The 21,637-nt window shown below is 40.9% G+C and overlaps 1 protein-coding gene across 8 annotated transcripts in view; it reads left to right on the top strand.

Annotated features, from left to right (window-relative positions):
• Nucleotides 1-21,637, top strand: part of pdlim5a (PDZ and LIM domain 5a) — a 214,138-nt gene that overhangs the window by 35,631 nt on the left and 156,870 nt on the right. For all 8 annotated transcript variants that reach the window (XM_034170425.1, XM_034170422.1, XM_034170426.1 and 5 more), the window contains exon 3: nucleotides 15,089-15,240. In XM_034170425.1, the coding sequence (XP_034026316.1) occupies nucleotides 15,089-15,240 (152 nt within the window). The remainder of the gene's footprint in view (nucleotides 1-15,088; nucleotides 15,241-21,637) is intronic.

The following is a 21,637-nucleotide window of genomic DNA, read 5'->3' as shown; positions in this document are numbered from 1 at the left end:
GACTCTTGGTGCGGGCAAGAAACAAGACTCATCCGCCATGTCAAACCGGACTTTTTATTCGTTCCTCATTAACTTGCCTTTCTTGTAGGGGAGCCAACTCTCAGGCGTGGACTGGACCATTAATATCTGCCACTTCGACAGTTCATCAGCTGAAGTTAAAAATAATGTCCTCTATTTTGTGGGACTTGACTCATTTCTTCAAATGCTGCCGGTGTTACGTGTCATGTCGGCTCACCCACAAGCTGAAGTTATGGCCCCTTGTGTAAAAACGAAAGAGAAAATAAACATATATCCTTAGTGTGTGTTTTTTGTGGAACTTCACTGATTAAGCACTTTTCTTCCAAGTGACTTGTTCTTTGCCGCTGCCACCGTCTGTTAACATCTGTTACCGACTGTGTGTCTGTCCTCAGGCCACAGATCCGACTGATTAAAAAGAAAAAAAAAACCTTTCCCTCTCCGCTGGACTCGCTCCTGCTGCTCTTTCGGCCCGGTTCCAAATGTCCAAGTGTTTGCTTGCTTCTGGCTGTCTGCTGGAACATGTTTGAAGCCCACTTGCCATAGAAAATCACTTATAGTTCCAGTTGGGCCTACGTCACTTCTGCGTAGTTACGGCCGCCATTTTGGGTCGCCTCTGAAAACAAACTGTACGCGCATTCACAACCATTGTTGATATAGTCATCTTTACTGCTGTTTATTCGCAAAGGCCTGCCGAATTGGTCATGCCAAATGGTGTAGGTACGGTTGGACATCCGGGTCCCTGATGTGCGCACACATAGCGACATGCATAGTAACCAGCGAGCCGCTGAAAACAACCTGCTGTCACGTTTATTTCCTACTTGACATTAATCACGCTCGCATCGTTCTGCCACATTTTTTCTACTTAATATACACCTGTTTTCACAAGGAATGCGACAGTCGTGTGCGGCAGTACTAGTGCTTCAAAGGCCACTGAACGCTACAGCTGTGGCCAAAGCAGAAATGTGAAGCGTCTCGACCAGCCACGCCCCAGGCCAATGAGGGCGAAGTCGAAGCTACATTTCGGCTCACCTCCTGCAGCTGCCTCTCTTGGTGAACCTGCTACAGCAGTAACCTCACCCAGAGAGTTCCTGCCTCCAGCTGTCCTGAGTGACCATGAGGACTCGCCTTGTCCAACGTCACATGATTACGTTAACATGGAACAGGTGTCCTAAAAGGAAGAGTTGGAACGCCTGAGAGCGGAGAACTCACAGATGAAGACAGAATGCGTTCCTGCGAGCCGAGCAGAATGAGGAGAGAAGCAGAATGTGGCACTTTGGGAGCTCAAAAAAAAAAACACACTTTTTGATCTTTTAACGTATCATGGTTGGTACAGCCAACTGCAACACACGATCCTGGCATTCTCTGTGAAAACTGGTGTATATTAAGTACAAAAAGCCGCGGCAGAATGCTGCAAGTGTGATGGACGTCAAGTAGGAAATGAGCGTGACAGCGGTTTGTTTTCAGCGGCTCACTGGTTACTATGTGTGTTGCTATGTGCGCGCGCATCAGGGACCCGGATGTCCGACCGTACCTATAAATACAAACTCTCTTACTATGAGAAAACAACAGTAACGTGATCAAGACGACGCGTCATTTGCTAACTCCTCACCACCGAAACTAACCTGGTACTGGTAGCTTATTTTACAAGTGAAAAGTCTCCATTTCTGTTGAAATTTGCCAACTCTCTGACCATGGATGCACACTTTCACTTAACATAAAATGGCACTGCTGTTGCCATGACAATTACGCGACAATGACAGCACGCTGCCTTCCTCAATACCTCTCTCTTTCTTCTGCATACTTCTAGGTAAAAATGTGACTAATGATGGCAGAGTGTCTCAGCAGAAAGTGGTTGCTTTTATATGTGCATTACTTGCATTAGTGGACACAGCTAACATAAAAGTTTGCTTTGATATCTGCTAGCTGAAACCTTAACAGTGATAACTACTAAACACTAAAATTTATATGAATTTTAAAACAGACCTAAAGAGCTGAATTTAATATGTTGTAGCTTAAACAGCGAGGTTCCCAAAAAAGGCTCAGCTGCCAAGATCAGATGATGATCAAAATGTACATATATGATTAAATTAACAAATAAAATTAAATAGAAAGGGTTGCTTTTCTCTGCTTCTCTTTCACTCTTTCCATCCACCCCTTTCCGATCAGCGTCGCATTCATCCCTCATTACTCGCTTCCTGCCCACTGTGGTTGCGAACGGTGGTGAATGATGTTGCGTGTGTTGGACTAATATGACTATAAAAGGTTGAGGTCACAGCGCCTTAAACCTAATCCGGGTGCACAGACTCTTTTATTAGCCTTGCTAATGTCTGTTGTAGGGGTGCGTGAGTGAAGGGGGTATGTAATGAAAGTGAGAGACAAAGATAGAGGCACAGGAAGAGAACCACATGCAGGAGGACACGGAACACCGCTTCCAGCTGCAAGTTCTTTTTTCTTCATAGTTGCACAAATTCAATCACTGTGCTTGACCTGAAATATGTTGGTGAGCTAAAAGTGCCCCCCCCCCCCCCCCCAACAAAACCCCAAAACAAAACACTTCATAGTCTGAACAAGTTCAAAAGCAGTCTGTGTGCAGGTGGAAGTTCTGTGCACTCGCTTTTCATATTGTCAACCAAACAAATGATCTCAGTGCCTTTTTGGAAAGATGGGGACCTTATGTGACCGATAATGGACAGAGCTGAAGCTTAGCAGTGCAACACATTTCTCTGTTCTAAGGCTGTAAATAAGATGTATTTTTTATTAACAGTGTGAGTGTACATTTGGACAACTGATCCAGCTAAGTATTTGGACAGTGCACAGTTTTTGTAGTTTTGCCTCTGTGCACCACCACAATAGAGTTTAAATGAAACAATCAAGTGATGTGCTTGCAGTTTAGACTGACTTTACAAGAATGAACCCTGTGAGGGAAGCAACCAAAACAGCCAGACAACTAATGAAACACTAGGTCTCTGTGGATGGAATTGAAGCTGTGCATAGTTCAGCTTTTGTCTGTTGTACCATCAGTAATATCTTAGTGGTGGATTGGATGAATGAGCTTTATTATTGTCATTACAAGTGCAACGAGATTACGTCCACACTCTAATGGCCACAGACAAGATACAGCAATTAATCCACAATTATTACTTGTTTACCATAATAATGGCACACATCAGAATTAAGACAACACATACTGTAAACATTTGACATTGTTTATGTGCACTAAACTTGAAACAGTTCGTTTTCCGAATTGAGGCTGTGAGTGTGGGGGGAGCCGCTGCAACAGGAGTCGCGCCGCCGTCAGCTTGGGGGGAACGGGGACCTGCAGCAGCTAAAATTGTGCAGCCCCCGGAGAGGAGAAGGGGTGGCGTGAGCGGTGGCCCGGGATGGGGTGTGTGATGGGGGCAGGAGGAGAGGCAGGGGGGAAGTGGAGCATGCTTCAGTCTTTGTCCAGTTACTGTCCTTGTACTGGAGTTAGAGAGATAAGGAGGCAGCCAATATTCTCTAAGGCCGTAGAGATTCTTCTGGAGGAAAACAATGGGGCATTTTATCCTTGAAAGGCTGATAAGCATTCCGTGTTTGTGGTTGAGCAGTGAAAAACACTTTTCCAGCTTCACATGAACAAACCAGATCCCAAATTATGAATATTCCCCAGTCTCTGCAATCTTCTCCTGCAAGGTGCACATTTGCTCCGAGATGTTATCCAATTTGCGTCTAAGTTCAAGGGTTAACGCAGTCTGAGAATGCATCACCTTGCCCAACTCATTAATCATGATGGACAAGCGAGGGGTCGTGGTTTTGGCGGCAGCCGTCTTGCCAATTTTCCAGTAGGTCAGGTCAAGCCAATAAGTACCAGCCCTCCTACTATGAAACCAAATATAAAAAAATCCTCGACATCCTCCACAGAGAATGGCGCAAAGAATGTGACATGCTATGACTCCCAGGCATCAAGAACATAGCCCGCAGGGTAGGTTCCATATGGGCATGCTGGGTCCCCCAGCCCTGATCTTCTTGTAGAAAAAATGGTGTCAATAGCATTCAGAGATCAGCTGATCAATTCAATGGTTAATCCAATATAGTTTGAAGAATTCACAGTCTGGTGAAGTAGGGACTTTGAAGGATGGAGCAGAGATAGAGGAGATGCGGCCACCCTCGCCGGCGTCCCAAGCTGTATGATTGGATTGACACAAAATGACTTTTACACAAGAACAACAAAACTACTCTAGAGTCTCCCATGTGCCTTTTGGCGAGTGTTGTGTGGTCCGCAGTTTTCCCACAGATTTACTTTTGAAGTGTTGCTGTGGGTAAAATTATTTGTCTATTGACGCCTTTATGTGTCAAATCTCGCGTGTAATCACGTTCTTGCTGGGAAGGCCGAGATTTTGTTGTCGGTGTAAACAAGCGTTTGCAGCAACTTGTTTGCAACATTGCATCATTATGGAAGTGAGTTCAACTAAAATATGTATTTAGGTGTTTAACTAAGATAAAGATAGTCGTGAGTCTTTAATGTGAGTTTTATTTTTTTTAAAAGTGTGTTATTGTTGTTAGGGTTGTGTGTCGGGAACTGGTTCTTTTTGAGTATCCTTAAGAAATGATTCGATCCATCGACATCAATAGCCTTTTTGCTTAATGTTTCCCTTTTCAGTCCTTCAGAGTGGCTGTTGTTTTTGGGGGTGTTTTTCAGGAAAATGATCATTTCTCTACATTGTTTACAGACCCTGCAGCGGCTCTGTATAATCAACCGTTTCTGCAGTGCGGCTTTGCTTTGACCCTTGAACCAATGAAGCAGTGCTTTGATCTTCGATCTGCTGCCTCGTTGGTTCTTTGTTTTATTTTGCTTTATCTTAATTTTCCCCCGTTAAAACCCTAAAGAGCATATGTCTGTGAGTAATATTTACCTTTTTTTATGTCAAACTGACCTGTTATGGTCTGAAACAGTTGATAGACATATTTTATAATTTAAAAACGGGGCCGATGCTAACACATTAGCATGTCTATGGCATTTTCAATGTTAAAGTTAACACATAACGACGACAAGTCACGAATGCCACGAAGTATACATTCTTGGCCGCTGATCACGAATGTGATGATTTGGGGCAGAGGCGTCAGGTGTCCTCAGGAACTGTTGCAACCTGTTACCACACATTACAATTAATGGCACGTGCTGCTGGAGAATCATCAGGAACCATTACGCACGGTCAAGAATAATATTCCGCGTTGTTGCACGCTATTGCACGTAACAGCGCATCAAGTTCTGTCACGTTGTGAACGAGGTGAATTGTCTCCACACACACACACCCATATTCATCCAACCGTTGCTAACAAAGGAGGAGGAGGAGATGGACAGAGCCAGATGTGTGGCTTCATGCGGCTCTCGTCTCGCGCGTTTTCCCAAACATCAGGCACATGCAGCACCTGCAGGAGCGCGCTGAAGAGCACTGAAATGAGACTTTTAGCCGACTTGGTGTCAGTAATCAAACTGAATGCAATGCAGCACGGTTTAATTGTGCGCACACTTCTTCCTCTGCCGGACTGGAGGAGGTGCAGGGATGTCTGGCAGCACGTGAGTCTCCTCTCGCTCTTCTGGTTCCTCTGGCTCAGACTCGTTCTCCCACTCATCAGTTACAACAGCAGGTGGAACAACTACAGAAGCATCCTGAGGAGCTTCAGCAGGAACCGTAGAACGACACTTGGCCAACTTCGCGTCACTGTTCCTCTTCGGCATACTGCATCAAACTGAACACTGTGGAGCTGAGTTTAATTGTGCGCACGTGACAGAAAACTGATTCGTCGTGGCGCGGAGTGAAATGTGACGCTGCGTTACAAGTTGTGTCAAAACTTGACAGTTTCCGTGTCACTTCGTAATAACGCGTGACAGTTTGGGCTACAAGAACCATCACAGGAACCACTACGAACGTTGTCACGTTCTATTAAGGATCAGTACTCATCAAGACGGATCAACATGCTCAGTTGTGACCTCTACGACGTGAGGCGAAATGAGGGTGGTGTGTGACATTCGTGGAAGATTTTTTTTTTGACAGCCAAAAACATGCTCCACGAATATCAAGAATATCACGCACCAACACGCACTATTGCAAAACCTATTCAGATGCATTAAGTCACGTTAAGAATGTCAGGAATGTGTCACGAATGACAGAAAAATGACATTCGTAATGCCTCTTATGTGTAAACGCAGCTTTAGCATTAAGCTGAACCATTATCAAGCCTCCCTCCCCACATACACACACATGGGATACTCTGAAATTGTCAGTGGGTTGGGCAGAGCTATTTTGTATGCAAATTATTCCATTTCCTGTGAGAGTTTTCAACTTTTTCTGTCTGTTTGAGGTCTGGTATCGGGCTGTTTTTGTTTTATATTTTGTTTTGTTTTTACATTGGACTGACTAAGTTTGTCGGCAACAACCCTGCCTCTGTCAAACTATAGCTGAAAATTTGCTTCTTGTTTGTAAGAAAATCCTAGTTTTTGCCACTCCACCATGAAGCTGTATAACAGCTTTATATTTATTAATATAAAGGAGAAAACTGGTCTGGCCTGGAGAAAACTAATTGCAAAAATTGTTCTGTCTTAAAATAAAACAACCCTTATATTTAGTTTACTCAGTTATTTTTCTGCTCTGAAAATGGAGGCACTGTTTACAAATGGCCCTGCGAAAGACTGACAGCCTTCATTGCGGGTACAGAAAATGAATGAATGTTTACACTCGACACTACAAGCACATCTGGATTGTTTAAATTCAACTACATTATGGTAAAGGAGTTCCAGTACCATGGGGTTTTGTTTATGAGTGAGGGGACAATGGGGTGTCAGATTGGCCATAGAATTGGCGCAGCAGGGATGGTATTGCATTCGTTCTACCATAATGTGTTGATGAAAAGTGAGCTGAGGCAAAAGGCGAAGCTCTCGATCTACTGGTCAATCTTTGTTCCTACTCTCACCTACGGTCATGAGGGTTTGGTGATGACCAAAAGAAGTAAATTGCGGGAACAAGTGGCCAAAATGGGTTTCCTCATGGCTGGTGTCTCCCTTAAAGATAAGGTGAGAAACTCGGTCATCTGTTGGGAGCACGGAGTAGAGCCTCTGCTCCTTTGCGTTTATAAGGAGCCAGCTGAGGTGGTTTGGGCATCTGGTAAGGATGCCTCCTGGGCACCTCCCTAGGGAGGTGTTCCAGGCATGTCCAGCTGGGAGGAAACACCAGAAGACCCAGAAAAAGGTGGAGAGGTTATATTTCCAAACTGGCCTGGGAATGACTTGTTATCCTCCAGTCAGAGGCCTGGAAAAGGAAGTTTGGGGTCCCCTGCTGGAGCTGTTGCCCCCGCAACCCAGTCTCTGATAAGTGGTTGAAGATGAGATGAGACATTTTGGTGGTGTGCAGCTGTACAATAACAATCATTGTGTCACTGTCCAAAAACCTATGGGCTTGACTGTACCATAAGATAGCTTTAAAATTTTCCTGCTGCCTTTTTAGTGCAGTCCAGTCTCATGTTTTTTTCATCCTCCCGATACAAAATGATTAAAATTCTTGTGTTTTAACTCACTATTACTAACCCTACTCCTACCCCTAACCTTAACCATAACCTAACCCTACTCCTTCCCCCAACCCTAACCATAACCACCCCGACCCCCCCTACTGCACTTTTAATTACGTGCAGCCATCACGGAATGAATTAGAATGAATTTGTCACTCTAAGAAATGAAACATAGGGGTTTTAAATGTAATTAATACTATTATTTTCAATATACTTGCAATTGTTAATTTTAGGGATTTAAGTAATAATGTTTCATTTGATTTAATTAATTTCAACTACAATATTGTTTTGCACTTAAATGGCAATGTTATGTGGAAAAAGTTACCTTAACTTTATCAATTAAATTCAACATTTTATTTCTTAGAGTGATGCTGCCATAACAAAGATTTTGCACTTTTCATGACAGTATGACGAACCAACAGATTAATGTATATTTCATGCTGCTGAATCACGACAATCCACGAGACTGGGTTGTTTTAGTAACAATATGTTTATTTTCTTTATAACTTCTTTAATATACCATCCAAACATGCATTGTATTTCACATTACATCAGCATGAATTGAAATGACAATCAACTGTTACTTAACTTTACCTTGTTACTGAAATAGAGTACAGGGTAATTTCATTGGGGTCATATGTCAAAACAGGAACGTCCTAGTATTTTCAGGAAAACATTAACTGGATGAACTACTGAGTAATTTAAGGCCAGAATCTCTTCCGTAACCCATTAGTTGATGAGATGCACAGAGAGCCAATTTCATTGAGGTCAAAGGACAAGACAGGACATGTAATACAAACTTGGGGTCCATGAAGAGTTCCATAATTTAGCTATTTATTTATTTATTTTATCCTAGAATCTCCTCCATAACCTAATTCATTACTGAGATACACAGTGGGCCCATTTCATTGAGGGCAAATAACATAAAGCATTAAATAGTGTCGAACACTTTAGGTCTCTGAGTAATTTACTAAGCCTAAAATCTGCTCTCGTGTCTGAGTGGAGATCTGAGTAAATGGGTGAATGTTGTTTTTATCATTGTAACAATTCAGTTACTGAAAAAGTATTCCATGAAGGTCTGAAGAAATTTGGTTCTTGTAAATAATCCACACCAAAATTAGAGCCATACAGGCAATGTTTGTTGAGATACAGCATAATGTCCAGATTTTCATAATTGTTGCCATCGTCAATTCTGGAAATTAGCATCTTGATAGTGTTGGGCGGGGGACCAGGGCGGAAGGTTCCCAGTTCAAACCCCAACCCTGCCCATTCGCCGGCCAGATCTGCACATCCAGCATAAAACTTGTCAAATCAACATGCAGATCCACCTCTGATTTACTGTGGCATCGAGTGATAACAAGGATGCTGACAAAGGGACTTACTACCATCTTACTAGTGTTACTGCCCTCTATCAGCCAACTGAAGGAAATGGCTATGCCTTGTATTACATATAGTGACAACATGTACAACTGAACCTCATATGTTTGCTTTGCTTTAGAAAATTTAGTTTACAGAAATAAGGACCTCATGTTGCGTAAGATTCACAAAGAAAGAACATAAATACCCGTTCGATCTAATCCTGTGTTGTTTTGTCATGGCTAACGTGTGCCCAGTAAAAGTTTTGTTCCATCGCAACTGTTCACCGATAAGTTTACAATAAGTGCTTAGCGTTGCTCCCAAACATATGAAAAACAAGACTCATTTGCAGGAGTGGAAAATAACTTTTGTTCTGCGGAGATGACTATTTTCCAAATGGTAGATATAATTCAGATTAAATATTCAGCATTAATGCGTAATGGCTCCTTTTGTGTGACTTCCATCTGCTTCAAATTAACCAGCTTTCCTCAGAGTTGACGTGCCAACTTGCGAGTCAATGTTATTTAGAAGATGAGATTTGGAACATATCAAAAAAGTTGCAGAAGACACTGAAAATGGGTATAGGTGTACTTTATGATGCATGCAAAATAAAAGCTGTCTGGCTTTTAATTGTTGCTTCCTCAAATGCCATAAATCTGGTATTTGTTGACACTATGTAGGGGTTTGTTAGCTATTTGCTACCTTTTTAAATGCATTTTGTAATGAGAATAATAATTGTATAATTGCTTGTTTTTTTTTTGTTTTGTTTTTTGTTTTTACTGAGAATAGATTCAATTAACCTGATTTTTTTATGATCCCAACAATGTATCTGTCAAGGTAAGATTAATGTTGAGATTTACGTAGCAACATATTTTACACAGTAAAATCACCAGTGTAAAACTAACACTGACAGTGCTAAATTAACACTGCCAGTGCATGTGGTCCTAGTCTGGCCAGAGTGGGACCATATGTTCACTGTCAGTGTTAATTTAACACTGGTGATTTTACTGTGTATGTATACATGTATTTTTATTAAATAAAACGCAAGAACTAAAAGGGGAACTCATAGATTCCATTCTCATCCCAATAGGTAAACATATTACCCCACTGAACAAACAGGAGAGCAGGTACAATTTTGACTTTAATCATCTCAGATCTTTGTGATTTCATAAGGAAAGTAAAAGGAAAACTATTTTAAATTGGGGGAAAAAAGATGAATGGAGAAATTTAGCTTAAGAATGCCAAAATTTATTCAACTCTTATTTCATTCAGTGACCTTTCGCCCCATAATTTCATCTTGTTTTCATCCCTTTGGGGCTTCTCTAAAAACACAAGTAGACAATTGATCACACGTTTTCTTCCACGCGTCTGTTTTTTTTGTTGTTGTTTTTTTTGTCCATTTTAAAGCATTGGAGATCATTGTAGATGAACAGCCTATAATTTTTTGCACCTGTGTATAAGTTTTCCCCTCTCCAATCAACTTTTTAATCAAACTACGCTGTTCTTCTGAACAATGTCTTGAACGTCCCATTTTCCTCAGGCTTTCAAAGAGAAAAGCATGTTCAACAGGTGCTGGATCATCCTTACATAGGGGACACCTGATTCACACCTGTTTGTTCCACAAAATTGACGAACTCACTGACTGAATGCCAAACTACTATTTTTGTGAACACCCCCTTTTCTACTTTTTTTTTACTAATAGCCCAATTTCATAGCCTTAAGAGTGTGCATATCATGAATGCTTGGTCTTGTTGGATTTGTGAGAATCTACTGTATCTACTGGTACCTTGTTTCCCATGTAACAATAAGAAATATACTCAAAACCTGGATTAATCTTTTTAGTCACAAAGCACTATTATTATTCTGGACACTACTGTAATCTCTGCAGGATGACAGGGTAAGTTTTAACATCCCTGTGTTTAATAATGTTAAATACTGGAATTCCAAAGTTTTATGATTCCATTAAGATTTACTTCTTTGTCACCTGCTCAGTAGTTTGCACCAAAGCTGTTTGCATTTATTTCAACTCTGTTCATTACTTACCCCCTTAGTGCCAACTACAATTTTTAGTCAACTTGTTGGGTCTCTACAACTATGCACATCTGGATATCATACAAATAACCATCATTTTCACTTTGACATTAAGTCTTTTTCCGTGGAGTAGTGTAACAAAGCAATTACACATTTATAAGATGAAAACATTCAAAGGTTGAGTGCTGTATAGAGACTGAAATTTTGGCATCTATTGTATTTGATTTGAAAGGAAATTACTTTAAAAAGGTCATACTGTACATCTTCTCAGCATGTTGATACAGGTCAATATTTGTCTTACATACACTTGATAAACATGTTGTGACACTTTGATAAATAAACATTTGCTTCTTTAAGAAGCAGCCTGTTTCTGTGCCTATTGCTTTAAACATCTTTGAACTTATATTGTCCATTCCTTTAGTGGAATGGCTAAGTGTGAGAATGTAAGCAGAGGAAAAACGAGCACTCACAAGGACCAGAAGTGGAGGTGCACGGCTCAGAAACAATGTAAATATAGAGATAAAGCCTGCAACACTGAAGTGTCCTTCTTAATAAAGGTTTTAATGTCTCACAGCAAGGCACAGGATCAGGAGCACAGACGCGTTTCGACACTGAGGAAGACCTAGTTGAAATGCACAGATAAGCAAAAAATTAACTTTGATAACAGATAATCAGAAAACTGAAAAGTTATCTTTGATAAAGATAAAACAATAAACCACCCAAAAATGTATTGGAAGTTACACATAACCGATAACAGATAAATTCCAATATTGTCTCTGGTACATTTGCAACTACTAATAAACTGAATTTGAGTTTTAACACCACAGTAGTTTCTAGTAATATTAAAAGTAACAACAGACCCAAACAATGAGACCACACTTTTGTCATTGAACATCCTTTCCCTGCTGGAACCTCTTGTTTACTACACAGCTTCCAGCACAGAGACACCCTGAGAGCAGCCATAAAACCAGCTCTCTATCAATCACAATGCTCCGGTCAGGCGGAGGTCTTGGAAAATAAAGTCATGCTGACTTATGGTTTTGATTTATAAATAACATTAATACTGATAGAATAACTCCATTAATGTCAATTCTGTCATTTGTACAAAGTTAAAATATAACATATACGAGGTCTGTGAGAAAAGTAACGGACCTTTTTGTTTTTTTCAAAAAATATATGGATTTGATTCATATGTTTTTACATCAGCCAAGCTTGAACCTTCGTGCGCATGCGTGAGTTTTTCCACGCCTGTCAGTTGCGTCATTTGCCTGTGGGCAGGCTTTGAGTGAGCACTGCTCCACCCCTCTCGTCGTTGTTTCATTGCGAGGAAATGGTGGAATGATTTGGGCTTTTTTTCCATCAGAATTTTTTCAGAAACTGTTAGAGACAGGCAGTTGGAAACCATTCGAAAAATGTATCTGGCTTTCGGTGAAAATTTTACGGGCTTCACAGAGAATAAGGAGTGTTACTACAGCTTTAAGGACGCCCCACAATGGCGCACGGCGCTCCGCGCTCCAAGCCACCATCGAGAGGCAGAAACCACCACATCATTTCTAAACGGATGGCTGTGTGGAGCCGGGACCATCGTGTGCAATTTCTCTGGTTATCACAAGAGCTGGACATCAGCCATTTTCCGGCAGATTTCACTTTTAACAAGAGATTTTGTCATGGAAAACCGCGCGGAGGCTTCGCGCATCACGACCGATTCGCTGATGAAGCAAGACAAAGGAACACCTCCGTTTCGGAGTGTTAGAAGACAAGTTGGGACATTTCCAGCTCTCCACAATTTCTCTTATACCCCCTTGACTGGTAAGCACTGAAAGCCGAGATAGGCTTGTCCCAACTTGTCCTCTAACACTCCGAAACGGAGGTGTTCCTTTGTCTCGCTCATCAGCGAATCGGTCATGACGCTCGAAGCCTCCGACAGGCGTGGAAAACTCAAGCATGTGCACGAAGGTTCAAGCTTGGCTGAAGTAAAAACATATGAATCAAATCCATATAGTTTTTGAAAAAAATAAAAAGGTCTGTTACTTTTCTCACAGACCTCATATCTTTTAATGTTGAATAATGCACTAATTCTGAGGTTTTGTAACAAACACAGACAGATCACAAAGGATTCTGGGTAAAAGTGCCTCTGCTAAACACTGATTGGTTCAGTCATTCATTATGTAAACCAACACGTTAATGTGATGTCTGTCGTGTGTTGGTGTTTACAGATAAATGTGCTTTTGTAAAATATTCCATTTTTTATTTGTAAAAACAGGCATTTTTACAGAGCCCTGGAAGTGTCATTGCAAAATGTTTTGCATGTGGTTAGAATGTGCGCTCATTTTATTAGTGCCATGCGCACGTTTGATGATGTTGTAAAACGTGTTTTACACTGTGCGAGTTTTGGCCCTTTTTCAGATGATTTTTCATTTGTGCAGGAATTTTTTTGGACCGAGTTTCAGGTTAATCGCGCGTCCTGCATCGTGTAGTGTACATGGAGTAACAAGCTGCGTTTAACATCTCACGACCACCTCCTGATCGCAGATCATATGTTCAAATGAAAATCAAACCTGTTTGATATTATCCTGGTCGGCCATCGTGAGGTTATCCTGCTGCTGAGGGGCTACAAGCATCCAACTGCGCGTACTGTGCATGTGCAAACACCGCAGAGCTGTCTTGTAATGTTTTTTTGTTGTTGTTGTTTTGTTTTTAAACTTAATTTGTAAAAAAAAAAAAAAAAGAAAAAAAAAAAAAGACATTTGCAAAGCCAAAAAGTTGATTTGACAACCATATGATATAACCAGGGTCAAAATAAATAGAACACTGCCATCTACTGGTGCCCAGACGCTTAGTACTTAGGGCGAATACTGCCATGAACACTAGTGGCCAGTAGATGGCAGTAGAGACTTGAAAAACTTGCCAAAACTAAATCCCAGATAATCCGTGTCTGCTACAATTAAGATGCGTGGAACTTAACAAACGCAAATGCAACAATGTCTATAAACCCAGAGAATATATTCACGAGAGTTTTAAGCACTAGAGTTTAATGCTGTTGTCCGTGGAGCCTGAACAGAGTGTCTGAAATGCATTTGTCCTGTTGTGAACGTACTGAGATTACCCTATCACCCATAATGCACTGCTGGGCACAGCATGTGCTCACTAAAACCTTAAAATTAGCACATTACTTTAAAACTAAAACATATATATCTGATATTTTCACTTTATAAAACGTCAGACATGACAGTAATTTTAAATAACTTGTCCAAAATTAGTTTGGTTAAAATTTGAACCATAAATTAAAAATGTATGCCTCTGGATGACTTATTGCCAGCATATCGGTATGGTGTTAAAGGAAATTATATATATTTTTTGTAAGACCAGTTCTCTTTTGCCTGTAGAGGATAGAGTGGTTTCTTCTGTAAACCGCTCTCTTTTGTTTGCAGAGTAGAACTATGCATCTGTTAGGAAACTTTTAACAGGTAGGTGCTCAACAGATTTTAAATTTTAAAACTGTTTGTCACTGTTCATCTTTGTTTATTATGTTATCAGTCTAAAAGTTATTGGACAAAAATGTATCGGAAGGTAATTAGTCCAATAATGGTTTTTAAAGTTATCTAAAAAGATAATCCGATAATGAAAACATTCTTCGATAATTATCTGTTATCGGATTATCGGAACTGTGCCCACCACAGTGTGTGTATATATATATATATAGTTTTGAAATCAAGACTGAAGCAAAATCAGTTTGGCTTGTGAGAATTTTCATGAAAAAGGAAAACTGCAGTGACTATGTGATGTGGGGAATGTGGACGGAGGGATTGCGTTATATCCATGTACATACTGTGACTAAATAGACGTTTTGTCTTCTCTCAAACAAGCTGTAAGCACATGGCATCAGATCTGAGAGAAGACCCAAGATAACTCAAAGAGGCTATTAGACATGCCTCAGTAAAAATAGTCGACTCTCTATGATGTGGTCAAAAAAATCTGGTCTGTCATTAGGTTTGAGTAAGCACTTCTCGAATAAAAAACATTCATAAATCCTACATAAAATACAGACTTAATACTACTATAGCACCTCAGCCCACCCTGTTTATTAATGTTGCTGGTGACAGAGGCAATTACAATTTTTGTGGTTATTGTGTTCCTGCAGCTGACAGAAGGGGGGAAGGCATCCAAAGGTGGAATCGCAGTTGGAGACATGGTCCTTTCCATTGACGGCATTGCCACCGAGGGCATGAACCACCTGGAGGCCCAAAACAAGATCAAGAACTGCACCGGCAACCTTAACCTCACTCTGCAAAAGTAAGCTATGAGCTCATTCGGGATGTGCGCATAGGTAGCGTGCACACATGCACACGTAATCCATTTCTAAAACAAAATATGCAGCTGTGACTTAATGTTACAATGATTTACCGTGTGAAGGAGGATCCCTGCAGCGAGAGCATTGCCATTTATCAGGATCTGTGCCCGACCACCCTTTCAAACAAATGCAGCAAACTTAATGTTCGACCCCACAGACAATTTACATATGAGCAGATGTTAGCTGTTATTTCAAGAATTAATCTTAGCACAACAACACCGTTCATTCTGCCTGATCTCTTACTGTATTCCCTAATGAAATGAGGAATAACTGAAATCACTGAGAGAGCATCAACATGTGGCTCCTGTCTGCTCCCCACAGCTCACTCCTCATTGTTTGTTGGAATCCTGTTGTACACTGGAGCTGATTTATCACAAGCAGTTGTGTTGGAGTGCGCAGTTGTGTCTTTGTGAGTTTGGCTTCATACTGGCCCTCATATGGTTTGAATTGTCTGAAACCTTGGCAGCATTTGGAGGTGTGTGTGTGTGTGTGTGTGTGTGTGTGTGTGTGTGTGTGTGTGTGTGTGTGTGTGTGTGTGTGTGTGTGTGTGTGTGTGTGTGTGTGTGTGTGTGTGTGTGTGTGTGTGTTTATTTAAACACTGAGATTTTAAGGGTTGCTGCACTTGTCCATAAAGTTTCACCATTATAAATGATACATGATATCTGGGCACTTACAACCCCAGTTCCAATGAAGTTGGAATGTTGTGTGAAATGTAAATTAAAATAGAATACAATGATTTGCAAATCCTCTTTAATCTATATTCAATTGAATACACCACAAAGACAAGATATTTAATGTTCAAACTGACAGATGTTTTTGTGATAATATTTGCCCATTTTGAAATGGATGTCTGCAACACGTTTCAAAAAAGTTGGGTCAGTGGCGACAAAAGACTGGGAAAGTTGAAGAATGCTCAAAGAACACCTGTTTGGAACACTCCACAGGTGAACAGGTTAATTAGAAACAGGTGAGTGTCATGATTGGGTATAAAAGGAGCATCCCCAAAAGGCTCAGCCGTTCACAAGCAAAGACGGGTCAAGGATCACCACTTCGTGAACAAGTGCGTGAAAAAAATAGTCCAGCAGTTTAAGAACAATGTTTCTCAATGTTCAATTGCAAGGAATTTAGGGATTCCATCATCTACAGTCCATAATATAATTAGAAGATTCAGAGAATCTGGAGAACTTTCTACACATAAGCGGCAAGGCCGAAAACCAACATTGAATGCCCGTGACCTTCAATGCCTCAGACGGCACTGCATTAAAAACTGACATCACTGTGTAAAGGATCTTACCATGTGGGCTCAGGAACACTTCAGAAAACCATTATCAGTTAACACAGTTGATCGCTACATCGACAAGTGCAAGTTAAAACTCTAACATGTAAAGCGAAAGCCATACATCACAACATCCAGAAACACTGCCGCCTTCTCTGGGCCCAAGCTCATTTGAAATGGACAGACGCAAAGTGGAAAAGTGTGCTGTGATCTGATGAGTCCATGTTTCAAATTGTTTTTGGAAATCATGGACATTGTGTCCTCTGGACAAAAGAGGAAAAAGACCATCTAGATTGTTACCAGCGCAAAGTTCAACAGCCAGCATCTTGTGATGGTATGGGAGTGTGTTAGTGCCCATGGCATGGGCAACTTACACATATGTGATGGCACCATCAATGCTGAAAAGTACATCCAGGATTTGGATGCTGCCATCCAAGCAACATCTTTTTCAGGGACGTCCCTGCTTATTTCAGCAAGACAATGCCAAGCCACATTCTGCACGTGTTACAACAGCGTGACTTCATAGTAAAAGAGTGCGGGTCCTAGACTGCCTGCAGTCCAGATCTGTCGCCCGTTGAAAATGTGTGGCGCATTATGAAGCGCAAAATACAACAACGGAGACCCCAGACTGTTGAACAACTGAAGTCATACATCAAGCAAGAATGGGAAAGAATTCCACCTACAAAGCTTCAACAATTAGTGTCCTTATTGAGTGTTGTTAGAAGGAAAGGTGATTATTTGCACAAAAAAAAAAAAGTTTATCAGTTTGAACATTAAATATCTTGTCTTTGTGGTGTATTCAGTTGAATATAGGTTGATGAGGATTTCTGTTTTTATTTGCATTTTACACAACATCCCAACTTCATTGGAATTGGGGTTGTACTTCCATTTTCACTGTTTTGCAAGTTTTTTGTACTTTGTTGATTTGATCTTTATTATTGTTCGGATGGCCAATGCAGTTGGTCACCCATCTGAGTCTGGTCTGCTTGAGGTTTCCTCCTTTAAAAAAAATGGCAGTGTTTTTCCTGACCGTGTACTTGCTCAGGTGGATGGATAAATTTAGACTTTGCCTTTGTATAATGCCTTGGGGCAACTTATGTTGTGATTTAATGCTATATAACCCCAAATGAGAGAACCATAACTATGGAAGGTAAAAACAGGTTTATTGTCCAGCAGGCTTACTTACTTAACTACTGGACAATAAACCTGTTTTTACCAGTAGTCACTAAGTTGGACTAGTTTCCGGTGGAGTTTGGCCTCCGCCATTGCTGCGCCTTATTACCAATCCTGTTTGTGATATTCATGGACAGGATATTGAGGCATAGTCGAGGGAGGAGGGTTTCCGGTTTGGTGGGCTCAAGGTCTCATCACTGCTTTTTGCAGATGATGTGGTCCTGTTGGCTTCATCGGCCTGTGACCTCCAACATTCACTGGATCGGTTCACTGCAGAGTGTGAAGTGGCTGGGATGAGGATCAGCACCTCTAAATCTGAGGCCATGGTTCTCAACAGGAAACTGATGGATTGCCTACTCCGGGTAGGGAATACCGCCTTGCCCCAAGTGAAGGAGTTCAAGTACCTCAGGGTCTTTTTAACGAGTGATGGGACAATGGAGCATGAGATTGGCTGGAGAATTGGTGCAGCGGGGGCAGTATTGCATTCGCTCTACAGGACTGTTGTGACAAAAGGGAGCTCAGGCAAAAGTTGAAGCTCTCGATCTACTGGTCAATCTTTGTTCCTACTCTCACCTATGGTCATGAGGGTTGGGTCATGACTGAAAGAACTAGATCGTGAGTACAAGCCGCCAAAATGGGCTTCCCCAGGAGGGTGGCTGGTGTCTCCCTTAGAGAGAGTGTGAAAAGTTCAGTCATCCATGGGGAGCTCAGAGTAGAGTCCCTGCTCCTTCGCATTGAAAGGAGCCAGCTGAGGTGGTTCGGGCATCTGGTAAGGATGCCTCCTGGGCACCTCCCTAGGGAGGTGTTCCAGGCACGTCCACCTGGAGGAGACAGCGGGGAAGACCCAGGACTAGGTGGAGAGATTATATCTCCACACTGGCCTAGGAATGCATCGGGATACCCCAGTCAGAGGTGGTCAATGTGGCACGGGAAAGGGAACTCTGGGGTCCCCTGATAGAGCTGTTGCCCCTGCTACCCGAACCCGGAAAAGTGGTTGAAGATGAGTGACGAGATGAAAGTGTCCAGCAGGTAGAAATATTACTGTCTTGAAGAACAGGCTAACAGGCTTGGTTAAAAACAGGCAATAGGTCAGGCACATGGGTGATTAGTCCAACTTCTCCCTCAAAAATTTTATCCGTGGGAAAACTGTACAACTAATAAATACCATGACTGGTTATGATGGACCCTCCCAAATCACAGCTCTTCACTGTTTCAATGTATTCACTGTCAAGGTCCACAAAAAAACAGATTTTGAGCTGCAAAAACATCTGGTTTTCCAGTTTGTTTCAATGAAAATGGCAAGTGGCTCTGAGGGGGCAGCTCCAAAGATGATGCCACCGAAATAAACATTTCTCACAGGCTAACATTTCTGAGCATTTATCAGTAGCAGATGAAATCAAGGGAATATACCCATGTTTATGACTTCATTTCTCAGGGTATATGATACCAAAAATCATAATACATCAATATTTTCATAATTCTTTATTTAGAATAGTCAGCACATCTGACATTTCATTTACCACTTTAAATATGTTGCAATCGCTTCTTGGATCAAATCACATTTATTTATAAATCACTTGTATCCAGACTGCTTTAGAATTAAAACAGAATTTACATTAAATTAATATGTATATGTCGCAGACATGAACGAGCAAAGCTCCTCAGTATCTCACCATGTCATTTAGGTCCTTCAGAACTTTTCTGTAAATGCTTCTGGGGAGCATTAGCATAGCTAAAAACCTTCAGCTCCTGGAGAGTGAATCCCCTCCAGAGCCCCCTAGTACGGCCCTCATAACCCCCCACCATTTGAAGCATTTTTCTTTGTGTCTCACATGCCTGGTAAAGTCTTCATTTCATTTTACATACTTCACACTTTATTTTCAGTAAATGCTTCTGGGCAGCATTAGAGTGGCTGAAAAACTGAAACATATTATGCAAACCTTTCATTTCTGCATTTACACTTCGGGCTCATTTGCTGTTAATTCCTGTAATTCAAACTCGGAGAATGGTCGTCTTCGTCGCTCATAATTTCTTTGTTTGCTTTTTGTTTTGTTTTTTTGTGCTGTGAAAATTGTAAACAAAGCTGCAAATGTGTTAAGCGATCTGGACCGATTGTCATGGTAATGGTCTGATATGAGAAAATATCAGACTGGAAATCAGCCAATCAGAGCGTGTGTACTGTCGTAGCCATGTAATAAAAGCATCGATTTGAAAACTTCAACAGTTTGCCTGTCTGGTTTCTGCTGGTGAACTATTCAATTGGAGTTGGAGCAAAAGCGCTACAACCTGCCAACTTCTTATTTTGTCCTGGGAACACACAGCAAGCCTGGGTTTTGAGAATGTAGGGCATGTGCTGCTACGTAAAGCTTGTCAGTTTACCAAGATAATGAGAAGCACAACCACTCAGTATTATATCACAAACAAAACCTTGAAATCAGCCTTCACATAGACAGGAAGCTTTTGCAGAGCAGTTAGCACTGGAGTTTCGTGATTAAATGCCTTCATCCTCGACAGAACTTTATTGGCCTTGTTCTGGATCATCTGCAGACTTTTAATGTTACTATGTGGTGGCATAAGGAAAAACAAAACAAAAACATTACAAGAATAAAACCTTAAAGAAACAAAAGCATAAACCAATGTTTCTGTATCAGCCAGTGACAAAGTAAAAACAAAAATACCTCTCCAATATGTAAACCAAAAGACAAAAGCCAGTCAAAAATCACAGCAAATGTTTTTACTCCAAATCTGTGTTGAATCATGCAGTCACTAAGTAAGGGTGTGAAATAATTGATTAAATGACTGGATAAACTAATGGAAATCAGTTCAGTTTTGTCAGAAATTGAAAGTAGAAAATGAAGTAACTCCAACTCTTCACTGCATCTAAGCAGGCCTCCAGAAAACACTTCAACTGCACAAATAGGTTGAAAGGGCAATTGAAAGGTTTTGAGCCTGACCCAGAAAAAGGTTCCCCATCTTTTGCGTTCTGAGGAACCAACATTTCTTAACATGGGACCCGGTGAGTTAAAACTTCACACATTCAAGAAATGTCATCAGCATAATAACAGTTATTGATGTCATGGGTATGTAAAATCTGATTAAGTGGTACAGCAGTGGACCAGTAACTGACCCCTGAGGCCTGAGGTACCCCATACTTCACTGCACAAAATTCAGACATAGTGTTATAAAAAGCAATGTGCAATCTGCCTGATGGGTAGATGTCTACCAAATTTTCAATCCAAATATCAACCAGCATTCACTAAATTATTTTACAACACTTGTATGAGGTTCACATTTTAAAAGTAATCAAACTGAGCATCTTAGTCACAGTTTCTGTTAATTCTATGTCTCTTATTCTGTTAATGTCTGGATTTCACATTCTGTTCTTCCTCAATCTCTTTTCAACTTCTTTCACCTCTTCCCTCATTGAGGCTAACTGAATACGTTCTTAAATTTCTGTCCAGATGATGAGTGCAAAATATTTTGAATTTGGTTAAGTGATGGAAAACATCAAGTATATTAATACCACAGGGCTTGTAGTAACTAAAGGCCAGTGGTTTTTTATTACCTCCACCAAGGAGGTTGTGTTTTCGGTCGAGTTTGTTTGTTTGTTTGCTTGTCTGTCTGTTTGTCAGCAGGATAACTCAAAAAGTTTTGAATGGATTTTGATGACATTTTGTGGAGTGGTTGGAAATGACAAGAGGAACAAGTGATTAAATTTTAGTGGTGATCCGGATCACGATCCGGATCCAGGAATTTTTTTAAGGATTCTTCATCATTGCGGGATAGGGGGAATTTTGTCATTAGTTTCTAACTCCACAAAAACAAGGCAGAAAGGCTTGAAAAAAATTAGGGTGTAACATAGTCAAATGTTCTCTCAAACAACAAAGATT

The sequence above is a fragment of the Thalassophryne amazonica genome, chromosome 5 (assembly GCF_902500255.1).
Source record: "Thalassophryne amazonica chromosome 5, fThaAma1.1, whole genome shotgun sequence".
In the NCBI taxonomy this organism is placed as follows: Eukaryota; Metazoa; Chordata; class Actinopteri; order Batrachoidiformes; family Batrachoididae; genus Thalassophryne; species Thalassophryne amazonica.
This window is presented reverse-complemented; position numbering and strand designations above follow the sequence as displayed.